The 12,698-nt window shown below is 41.0% G+C and overlaps 1 protein-coding gene across 1 annotated transcript; it reads right to left on the bottom strand.

The window, feature by feature from the left end:
- Positions 1–1,127: 1,127 nt before the first annotated feature.
- On the bottom strand, positions 1,128–2,807 carry LOC308693809 (general transcription factor II-I repeat domain-containing protein 2; the record flags this gene model as incomplete). The annotated part of the gene is made up of 1 exon (XM_081370905.1): positions 1,128–2,807. The coding sequence occupies one exon, from the start codon at positions 2,805–2,807 to the stop codon at positions 1,128–1,130; it is 1,680 nt and encodes a 559-aa protein (XP_081227031.1).
- Positions 2,808–12,698: the final 9,891 nt, after the last annotated feature.

Below are 12,698 nucleotides of genomic sequence, written 5' to 3'. Positions count from 1 at the left end.
TACACACAAAATGTTTAATAAATAAAGATTCAGAAAATAATATCCTAAAGTTGTAACTCTTTTTTTTTTTTTTTGTCTTGCAGTTTCTTCACATACATCTCTTACTCCATCTACACGCGCTCTACATTTAAACCAGGGGTGTCCAAACTTTTTTTAGTGAGGGCCAAATACAGAAAAATAAACAATGGGCCGGGCCACACACTAGAGGTGACATAATCATCATCCATGCAAGAGTCAAAGTCCAAATAATCAGAATCGTAGTCCTCCATACCAGTGTCGAAAAACCATTTAATCAGTCAGATAACGAATAAACAAAACAAGCAAGAACAAAAACGAGAATAGATTAGAAAACAAACCTTAGAATTGACGAGTGACATACAATAATGACTCCGTAACATGAACTAACACAAACAGGGTATTTATGCACAGACACTAACAACATAAATGGGAACAGCTGGGTGTAATTCAGGCGACCAGGGCGGAACAGATAGTCCATCGGGCGGCCAGGGCGGAGACTTCCCCTCGAGCGACCATGGCAAAGACGACCCATCGGGCGGCCAGGGTGGAGGAACAGACACCACCGGCTCAGGTTCAGGAACAGACACCACCGGCTCAGGTTCAGGAACAGACACCACCGGCTCAGGTTCAGGAACAGACACCACCGGCTCAGGTTCAGGAACAGACACCACCGGCTCAGGTTCAGGAACAGACACCACCGGCTCAGGTTCAGGAACAGACACCACCGGCTCAGGTTCAGGAACAGACACCACCGGCTCAGGTTCAGGAACAGACACCACCGGCTCAGGTTCAGGAACAGACACCACCGGCTCAGGCTCAGGAACAGACACCACCGGCTCAGGTTCACAAGTGATGGGAACAAACAAGGATTATGGGAAATGTGGTTCCCAGATGAATGGAGACAGGAAGGAAGGGACCTCTAGTGGACACCCAGTGGAAACACAACAGACACTGTGACAGTTTGCAAAGAGTCAGGTGTATAACTGAAACTGGAAGCCCAACCCTGCCCGTACACTGGAACGACAGGACTGCAGGTGGCACAGGGGGTTGTAACAGTGTGTACTGTAGCCTATTTCTAACTCTACAGTATAATGTGAAAAACATTGCACTCAGTGAGAGCAGTGATGCTGTCCTTTGGATTGAAGGATGGCTGACATGTCAGGAGAAAGTTTGGTGGTTGAGACACGAAGGACTTCACAGAGATGACTATCAGCCATTCTGGTTCTCAGTCTGCTTTTGTTCTGATTTAACAGGGAAAATGTTTGTTCACATATGTATGTTGAGCCGAACAGGCTCATCATTCTTTTTGCGTGGCGTCTCATCAGAGGAAACTTGGCACTATCCAACCTCTGATAGAAGTCAGGGAGGGAGAGAAGATGATGTTGACTCTTCAGAGAATCATCACATTGCATTTCAATCAGTTCTAACTGCAGACTCTCTTCCACTTCTTCTGCATCCACCAGGAAGGGGGTCGAGAACAGCTTGATTTGTTTTTCAATGACAGAAAAATCTTGGAAACGCTGGTTGAATTCTGTCATGAGGGATACAATCACAGACACATATTTCTCCTTTTTAGCAGAAAGGTTGACCTCTGGAAAAGCAGACTTGATTTCAGACAGCGCAGGGAAGTGTGCAGCATTAAAGCTTCGTAGTTGTGCCTCAAACAGGCGGAGCTTTACACAGAAGGCTTTAATGTGCGCATACAGATGTGGCACCAGCTGATCTTTGCCTTGTAGGTTCTTGTTCAGTGTATTGAGATGATGAGTAAGATCAACTAAAAATGCCAGGTCGGCCAGCCACAGAGGGTCACTCAGTTCATGAAGAGGTCGGCCCTTCTCCTTCATAAACTGATCGATTTCTGATCTCAGCGAATAAAACCGCTGCAGCACATAGCCGCGGCTCAGCCAGCGCACCTCAGAGTGGTAGAGTACATCCCCGTATTCAGCATCCACGTCAGAAAGGAAAGCTTGAAATTCTCTGTGGTACAGTCCTCTAGCTCGAATTATGTTGACAGTTTTTATAACAGTGTTCATCACATCGCCCAGCTGGACAGTTTTGGCACACAGTGCTTCTTGGTGGATTATACAGTGCATCTTAACAGCCTCACCTCCGCTCTCTTTTACCTTGGCGCACACCATTGATGCCATTCCTTTGCGATCACCCGTCATGGCCGGAGCTCCATCCGTTGTTACTCCACAGAGCTTGTCCCATTTAAGTCCCATCTTTTCAACTGCCTCTGACACAGCTTCAAAAATATCTCTTCCCGTCGTTGTGCCTTTTAGGCTCATCATATCAAGCAGCTCCTCCGTACAGCAAAAATTATCATCTACTCCCCGCAAAAAAATTAACAGCTGCGCGGTGTCTGTAGCATCTGTGCTCTCATCGCATGCTATCGAGTAAAAATCAAAAGCACAAGCTTTGTCTCTCAGCTGAAGTTTAACGTTAGCTGACAAGTCCTCGATTCTCCGCACCACTGTATTTCTGGATAAGCTCACGTTGTTGAAATCCTGCACTTTCTCCGGGCAAATTATTTCTGTGACTTTGATGAGGCACTGCTTTATGAAACCACCGTCTGAGAACGGTTTGCCGTGCTGGGCAATAAGTTTAGCGACTTCATAGCTTGCTGTTGTGGCATTTTCCTGTATTTTATTAGCACGAAAAAAAAACTGTTGTTGAGCTTGCAGGCTAGCTGACATTTGCTTGACTTTCTGTGTTCGTTCGTCACCGGTGTACGATGTGTAGCTCTGATGTTTGGTTTCATAGTGCCGACGGACATTATAGTCTTTCATCACAGCAACATCTTCATTGCAAATTAAACAGACACACTTTCCTTTGATTTCTTTGAAAAAATATTCATTTTCCCACCGTGTTTGAAATCTTCTACACTCACTTGCTATTTTCCGTTTCTTCGGTGCTGCCATTTCTCGCGGTAAAAGTTTTTCTTTGCTCTTTTTTTTTTAGTAACGGTTAACGGTTGACAAGCACTGCGTCCGTGCCTGGCTCCATCTAGTGTTGAAACTGAGAAGTGCAACAGAGTTGAGCTCAAGCTTCTTGTGTGGGTCATATTCATTATATTTTTAGAATTTGTTGAATATGTTGAATTAATGATTATTAAATCAAACAACAATATTGTTGATGATAAATTCAAAGTATTTTCTTTTCGAAATGCTATAAAATACATCCATATTTTTTTCCAAAACGCTATTAATCCATCCATATTTTTTTCCAAAACGCTATTAATCCATCCATATTTTTTTCAAAACGCTATAAATCCAACCATATTTTTTCAAAAGCTATAAATCCATATTTCTTTTTCCAAAAATTGATGATATGTCTTTTTAAAAAGTATTTTATCTTTTATTTCGTGTTCGCATTTATGAGGAAAAAACATGTTATGTAGCCTAACCGTTCGTTCTCCATTAAGGATGCTTTTAAAACTTTCACAGAGACATCAAACAGAAAGCACACCTCTCTGTGAAACGAATTTCGTTTTGTATTCATTTTATCTTAATTTTAATCCATGTTTCATTATTTTTGTATAATCACAACACGTTCAGGCTGGAGCTTATGCTGCATGAACCGAAACTCAGCGTATAGGCTACTCGCCTCACAGACCTAAACAAATTAGAAATTTCCTATATCTGTTATCTACAGAAAGCTTGAAATTTCTACTTTTAAACAGAACCATTCAAAACTAAATAAAACTAGGCTATGTAGGCTAATCCGTAAGAAAGGTATTTTTCTCCGGCGCGTTCACATACTGCAAAGATCGCGAGTCAGTGTCAACTTCATCTTTGCAGCTGACACAGAAACACTTGTTTAAACAATTAAAATGTCTCATTGCAATATTTTTTTTACAGCGTTTAGGTGCCGTTTATATGAACGCGTCACCACTGCATGAGAGAGAGAGAGAGACACGCAAGGTCTCTCTCTCCCTCTCTGCCGTTTGCATGCGCGCTTTTGCTCGCTCGCTCGCTCTAGATTCGCAGGAGATTTGAACTAATTTCCAGGCATCATAACATTACAAAAGGCAATTGTAATACTTTTGTATTACTATTTTGGTATGATGAACATTCACCCGCCAGTGTGGCGGATAGCCTTTTGAGATTTACTCGCCAAACGGAAAATCTAACCGCACTTGGCTCTTGGCGGGTGTTAATTTCGGACCCTGGCTGCGGGCCAATAAAAACTGGACCGCGGGCCGCAGTTGGCCCGCGGGCCGTAGTTTGGACACCCATGATTTAAACCAACGGCTCTTTTAAGAGCCATCACTTGCTCTCTCTCTCTCGCTCTCGCACACACTCTCTCTCGCTCTCACACACTCTCTCGCTCTCACACACTCTCACTCTTCTCTCGCTCTCACACACACACACTCTCTCTCTCTCTCTCGCTCTCACACACTCTCTTGCTCTCACACACTCTCTCTCGCTCACACACACTCTCTCTCGCTCTCACACACTCTCTCTCTTGCTCTCACACACTCTCTCTCTCTCTCTCTCTTGCTCTCACACACTCTCTCTCGCTCACACACACTCTCTCTCGCTCTCACACACTCTCTCTCTTGCTCTCACACTCTCTCTCTCTCTCTCTCTCTTGCTCTCACACACTCTCTCTCTCGCTCTCACACACACTCACCCGCTCTCTCTCTCACACACACACACACACACACACACACACACACACACACACACACACACACACACACACACACACACGCACACACACACATACACACACAATCTCTCTCGCTCTCACACACTCACCCCCTCTCTCTCTCTCTCTCTCTCTCTTACACACACATATACTCACCCTCTCTCACTCTCTCTCTTTTGTACACATTCTCTCTCTTTCTCTCACACACATGGCACCTGGATCCACAACACGCCAGTGTAGTGCTTGCTACAAAGAAATCGGCAGTGCCTCCAAAACCTGCAAATACTGTGGAATAAACATTATTCAAAAGAAAAACTTGAAAGCCCAAAAAGAAAAATTTGATGATCAGTGGGCAGCCAAATTGAAAAAACATGGCAATTCTCACAAAATTATGAACTGTGTGGACTTGCTTGTAAGTTTCATTTCAACATATGAATTTTTTTTTAATTATTATTATAATTATGACTACAATTCAGCAAACAAAAAACTAATTTTTATTTGAGTAGATAGTGGATAAGAGCATAGTTTTTTCTATGAGAGGCCGTACAAGCCAAAATCCATATTTCTACTCTCACACACATACATTCTCCTTTCACATACATACATTTCTACTCTCACACACACATACATTCTACTCTCACACACATACATTCTCCTTTCACATACATACATTTCTACTCTCTCACACACATACATTCTCCTCTCACACTCATACATTCTCCTTTCACATACATACATTTCTACTCTCTCACACACATACATTCTACTCTCACACACATACATTCTCCTTTCACATACATACATTTCTACTCTCTCACACACATACATTCTACTCTCACACACATACATTCTCCTTTCACATACATACATTTTACTCTTATGCAAATGTATTCAAATTAGACATTTAATATTGTAAATAAATGTATGTAAGAAGAAAATGTATATATGTCTGAAAAAAATATGTGTATGTAAGAGAACAATGTATGTATGTGAGAGAGAGAGAGTATAGTGGAAACGGAAGGCGTATAATGGAAACGGAAGGCAGGTTTGGCGCGATCGGGGATAGGTCTTGATCAACATGGCTGTGGTAGATGAGGCAGGTGCACTTCAGCAAGCTATTGGAGTTCTAAGAAATATTTTATCATCTCCTGAAACGGTAACATCGTTGGCCTCGTCCCTTGAGCGACCAAGGACAGGCTCATCCGCACGTAATACTACATACAGCACGGTAGAAAGTGAGATGAGGGCACTTTTCAGGCCTGGCAGCTCGCGAGTCGATGCTTCGGCAGGTCAAGCTGCAACTCTAGGACAAACTGGAGGATTGCGGCAATCTTTGCGATATCAGACTCAGAAGCACTTTGGCAACTGGAGCTCAAGGTCAAGGAAAAGGTAAGAACAACGCACATTTAACGTTATAACCGGTTATAACTTAATACCTGAAGTTTAACACAAGGCCGCAAGCCAAATTATTTAGAACGCGAAGGATTAAATTACACGGTAATTTAACGTTATGCACACAAACTCGTGAAATGTACGTTTGCTAATCTTGCAATACACTTTGGCATCGCAGTAAACACTTTAGTGTTAGATAGTGTTTTCAAAACCATGTCCGTAATAAAAACGGTAGCAGCTAAAGGCCGCTAAAATGATTCGAATGACAGAAAATTACACAAGACGCGTTTTTTTTTTTTTTTTCAACGGGTCTGGTTTTGATGAATGCAACGTGAAGATAATAAACTGAGGATTGCGACGATGTATGATTTATTTGTGTTTTTCAAGCCCTCTCGGGGTATTTTCTCATTGAAAAAGTACGAGTAATGCATTTCTTTTCGCAGGGAGCTTGATTGACAGGTGATCTGACCAATCATACTTCGCCATCCGCCATTTTGTCCGACAAAGCAGTCAGGAGAGTTAGTAGATTAACATGGGAGGATTTGAACTTGAAAAACGGAGTGTACTGACGTCTTTCCGTGGTTAAAACAACATTCCTTCTTATGTTTGTTCATGTTTATTTGAGGCTATACATTACCTAGAAGGAAGAGATGATAGCTAGGTATTTATTGTTTAAATTTCTTTTAAAAAATGACCACATTTGAAAGGTGAGACTTTGTTTAATATGTTTAATATCAAACGTAACCGAAAAGTAACCTTTACGTCGGTTTTTTTTTTTTTTGCACCATTCCCGGAGGTACAGCTCGCCACACACACACCGCCCGCCGTGTTATTCTGCCATGTTTTCTCCCTTTCTTTCCAAACCGCGACAAACGCCAGTCTCCTTTCTCTGCAGAATGCCATAAATCCGCTCAACCAATCACAGCGCACCATTCCACGCATTGTAAACAGTAACGGTGGCGCTCTGACACCCGGCATCCTAGTTTTTCTTATCTACTTTGCACTTTTTGATCAACAAACAAACAACAAAAATAATACATTTGACGGCATTGATGAACCTGTGGTGGATTCTGCCGAAGGGAAGAAACGTAAACCATCGAAATCTAATCATTTACGTGAGGAGATTAAGAAGATGAGGCACGCAGGAGGAAGAGAAATGCCGACTGTTGCTTGTTCTCACACGACAGCGTCAAACTTCTGTCGAATGCTGACACGTTAACCCCAGGAGATCTTTTAAAAAACTTTCAATTCTTGTACTCAAAGTCAACGAAAACCGAGCAGGACCTAAGCCATTTTACAGCTGATCGCCGTCGTTCAGAAGGTATTTCTTAGCGATGGCGGATTGAATGTAGCCTGTTTAGTCCAGATTAGTATTGACCGAGTTCAGAGGCTGTCATATGTGGATCAACTTACTTTGTTGTGTATTTTCAACAGTTTCAATGTGAAAAATAACTTTTATATTGATTCAATGGATTAATTGCATTAAAAAAAAAATGGATTTATCACATTTATACTATATTATTCAGAAGTAAACATTGTAGCTGGCAGTGTGTTTATGTCAGAATGTTTATTTTTAAACCACAACCTTCTAAGTGCTTCTTTTACCGATATATTTAACATATCTTTTGCATTTCTCATCCAAACAACGTCAAACTTGGCACTGCACTTACTCGTGCCCAGACAGCTGTCGAGTTTGAACTCCATCGGAGTAACGGTTCGACAGAGATATGCGAATAACAGACAGGATAAATAATTCCAATTAGTCGTTAGATTAGTCGATTAATCGATAAAATAATCGCCCGACTAATCGTTTAATTAATAATCGTTTACCCCAGCCCTAGTTTGTAGTACATAAACCAATAATACAGTTGTCAAATAAAATGTGGGGAGAAATAGAAATTAGTTGTAACATTATTGTTCAGCAGTGTAATTGATTTTAATTTTATTTTAATTAAAAGGTGTTATTGTAGTTCTTTGTAGGACAACATTCGTTTTCTAAGGGTGCTTTCACATCTGTAGTTCAGGTCATTTGGTCCGGACCAAGGGTGAAAAATGATACTTTGTAGCATTTTTCAGGCATTTTGGTTCCTTTTCACACCAGACTGATCGCTCTGGTCCGAATCAGTTTATGAGTTGATAAAACGAACCAAAATGCAGTCACGTGACAACATCCACACCACTCACTGGCCAGATGTGTCTTTAACGCATTTACATAACTGCACTTCGTTTGGTCAGAATTAACGTGCGGGAAAATCCGGCAAATAACACACCACTGTTTACTATGGAGAGACGACTGCGTGGGCTGATTGTATCCTTCGTCATATTTTATTATATAGTTTGTCTACACCACTTCAGACAAACAATAATATTTGAGAATGAAGCGAGGATGCAGCTGTTAATTATTTCTATCAGGCTCCGCACCTCCTCACAAGTTTGTCTGTGAGTGCAAACTGTCAACAAACATTTCTCCTCATCCCATAATCACAGCGCAGCTGACTACGGCAACTGGTTTAGTCCAAAAATGCGCAGTTCTTTGGCAGTTGGTTCTGTTCGAGGTCGGATCACGTTCTCACCACAAACGAACCGCTCCAGAGTTCGTTTCAAAGCGTACCGAGACCACCTCTTTGAGCAGGTCTCGGTACGCTTGTTTGGTCCGCTTTTGGTGCGCACCCGAGTGCGATTGCCGCATTCACACCTGCCCAAACGAACCGCACCAATGGGGAAAACAAACTCTAGTGCGATTCAACCGAACTAAATGAGGCAGGTGTGAAAGCACCCTAATTATGTGTCTTCCATCAGCTTGTTAATTTAAATTTAAATGTATGGACTATGGAGTGATTTGATGTACTCCCTGTCACCAGTTTTAGGGTAGTGTTTAAGGAAATGAATAAAATTAATGATCACCAACTTTTTTTTAATAGCTGTGGTATGAATGTAAAAATATATCATCCTAAATTTTGTCATGTTTGATGAGTACAAATTTCAATTAATATCTGCTTTGTTTTCTAGGGCCAAAACACATTTTCATGATACTTTCAACAAAGATGTCATACTACTTCCAACGCCATCAAGCAGTGTCGTTGTCAAGCATCGCACAAAGCAACAGTTGCATGAACAAGGACATATATTGAATGGATTTGAATTCCAGAAATCCTGGGACCAGAGGACTGTTGCTGAACAAATAAGGGATGCCTTTGGAGAAAAGCTCTCTGCTGATGTGAGGTAACCACATGTACTTTGTTTTACGAAGTCCAACCTGTGATATAATTTTATTATAATAAAGAATTTAAAGGTAATGTCAATTCCAGCTGTGAAAGTTGCATGAAATTTTTATGTTTTTCAGCATAGAGTTTCTGATGGCATGTGGCCACAAATTGATTTCACCCAAACTGCGCGCTGGACAGGAGCTGGATGCGAGTCTCATACATAAAATATATAAATCAAAAGCCCTGTACATTAGACCATCAAAGCCAATTTTGGTAAGTTACATCACATTTGAATTGACCTACAGAGCATTGTAATAACAAATACAGCTGCAAGTGGCGATGATGGGCACAAGCCCAGTGCCGGTGCCACTGCCACTCTGGTGGCTTTAGGGCAACTCTGCACGGCGGGCAAAATGAATTTAAACCTGGTATGAATACGCCACATTTACTGCAGCAGCTGCCAGTTGGTGGAGCTATAACTTTGTCTTACATCCATGCAATCAGCCTGCTACGATGAACATACAACTGAAGTTTCATCAAAGTCAGTTAATGTATGCAGAAGTTATAACACACTTCCTGTTTCCCTTTTCGCGCCATTAATTCGTTTGAACGCCACAGCCAAACCGTTCGAGATATCAAGAAGCCTTCTTCAATTTAGCATCCTCAATGTCATGACTTCATGTTGACCAAGTTTGGTGGCGATCAGATTAATTCCCTAGAAGTATATCGAATTTTAGAGCATGCGTTTTCCAAACAAACCTAAATAGCCAACTTCTTGTTGGCCGTAGCTAATGTAATGCATTGTGCGGAATTTGTTTGGCTCAATGAGATCTGTGTTTATAGAGTTGCATAAAGAAATGTTCTTGTATGTGTCAAAGATTTCTGATCCCGTTATAGGGGGCGCCGTAGAGCCCGCCTGTCACGCCTGTGTACCAGCTTTGGCCCGGCTTTCAAACTTTCAAGAGTTTTTGAGCACGTTAAGGGCCCCAAAATTCCCCCAAACCCTGAACATAATAATAATAATCCTTAAAGGTGCAGTGTGTGGTTTTTTTTATATATATATATATTTTTTTTTTAGCGACATCTAGTGGTGAGGTTTGTGAATTGCAAACAGTCAGTTACTCACTGCGTATCCCTCAAATTGAAAACTCGAAGGAGAAGCTAAGGTGGCCGACGTAGGAACGGAAGATGTCGTCGCCTGAGTCAGCAGAGAGTAGCAAGTCAAGCAATGATGTTTCTTTATATTATATTTTATATTAAATTATATTTACTTAATTATTCAGTAAAACCACATGTTATTGCGATTGTTAATTTTACTTGTTCATCATTGTGTTAGTCTTTTATTCACTGACTTTACCATAGCTTGTTTCCATGCTAGTTAGTATAAGATAAGAGCTATGGATAAGAGCATCAAAGCAGCTAGGTATGGTGAAATAGCTAACGTTACGATGTCCGAGGCGTCGTTCAGACAGCATGTTTTTCTCCACGTTTGTAGAGTCAGGGACAACCTGAGTATTCTGCTGTGTCTTTTTCTGCTGCTTCTCATTCAAGTTAGTGACGAAACGCGCTCTGTAGCGCTGTTTGTTCGCTGTCGGCTACAGTAGAAACATGATGTCACGATATGTCGACCTTCATAGAAGGGGGGTGCCCGCGGTTATGTAGATATAAATGACTCATTCTAAGGTATTAAAAACATAACGGTTCATTAAGTGAGGTCTTTGTACACCACTGAAAACATAGTTATGGATCTTATATTGCATTTCTGTCAATAGATCCTCAGAAATATCACACATTGCACCTTTAAGAGAACAATAGGGCCTTCGCCCTTAGAGGGCTTGGGCCCTATTAACCCTTAATTGGAGCAGATTAAATGTTTTCAGTCATCTCTGAGATAATATTTAATTTCTGCTTTGTAGTTATGAACATATTAAGGAACTATGTTTTTGGATTTGCTCATATAAACTAGTGCAGCGTTAGTATGCCTGCTTCAAAATAAAGGAATTTAACTAACTGAGGTCTTATAATAGAAGGGGACAGCAGAAGTAATTGTTAGAAATACAATCAGAAATCTTAGTGGTTACAGGTACTGTTCAGTTTACTGTTGAACATTTTTGTATCTGAAAAAGTTTTTTTTATGTATTTCCAAGGATGATATTACAGGCTTTACCAGTGAAGACAGCAACTGTGAGGAAAACAGTGGTACACCAAGGCAGCTGCGCTCCTCATCTTTGACACAAAATAGACAAAGTTACAACAGTCTGATGGCTCCCACCTCTGACTCACCACCAAACTGTACTCCTGAAGTTCAATCTTTTGATTCGTCACTTGGGTCTGGAGCATTATTCTCTCAAACTCCTGCCTTGACCAATCAAAGAATCAGCTCCCCAAACCACAGCAGCAATTCGGCAAGCAGTTTGTCTAGCCAGCTGCCAGTGTGCTCACTGGAAATCTACCCTTCCACCTCCATTCAGCCTTCTACCTCATCATTTAGAGGAGGTGTTTCAGTTAATCCACCTCTTATGGATCTTACTGGCCAAAATTTCTCACCTATCCAGAGCAGCAGTTCCGCATTACCCTCTACCTCAACACACCATCAATCAGGGAACTATGATAACTATCTTACAGTAATGTCTGCACTGTCTGACATGTCTTCTGATGATGAGGAATTGAATCAGGCCATACTTGCAAGCCTACAGAGTGAAAGGTTAGTCCAAATTCAAACATTTTATGGTAGCCAATATCAAAGATGCAGTTTTGTTGTTGTGATTTTGCTTTTATTTATGTTTTATAGTTTTATTTAGGTTTTATTGGTTTACAGGTCTGTATTGAATGTAGTGAAGGGGTGTGTCACCTGCTAATTTACATGCATATGATGTGTTTATTGCCCCTTAAAGTCAACAGATGTTGTGCAGATTGTTCAAAGTTCAAAATCGTCAATGATCTTGAACAAAACGCATACCATTCTCTTAAAAGCATAGTAACTTACATTTATCTTGTTTGTTTTAGAAAGATCACAGGATGTCCAGTGCCACCAAAAGATATTTTGCAAGATCTTGCAAAAAAAATAAACCATCAGAAGAAATGCAAATTTAACATTAATCGATCATCAGTCCTGGATGGAGCCATTAGAGGTTTTAAACGAGGGACATACGATCCATGTCACACGATTTCTGTCAGGTTTTCTGATGATATGGGTGTACCTGAGGAGGCTGTGGACTTAGGTGGACCAAGAAGAGAATTTCTAAGAATTCTAATGGAGGCTTTGCTACTATCTCCAATGTTTGAGGGAGAAGAAGATAAAATGAACTTGGCCTTTGACAGTACTGGTATGCATTGATCGTAATCTCACAGCATTGATTATTTATTACATTAAAAATCACGGGTATATGTCAAGTCTTTGTATGCATGCACTGTCTCACATTCATAATA

This window comes from Scardinius erythrophthalmus (assembly GCF_964197995.2).
Source record: "Scardinius erythrophthalmus genome assembly, chromosome: 7".
NCBI classification, from domain to species: Eukaryota; Metazoa; Chordata; class Actinopteri; order Cypriniformes; family Leuciscidae; genus Scardinius; species Scardinius erythrophthalmus.
Note: the sequence above shows the minus strand (reverse complement) of the source record. Positions and strands in the feature narration are given on the sequence as shown.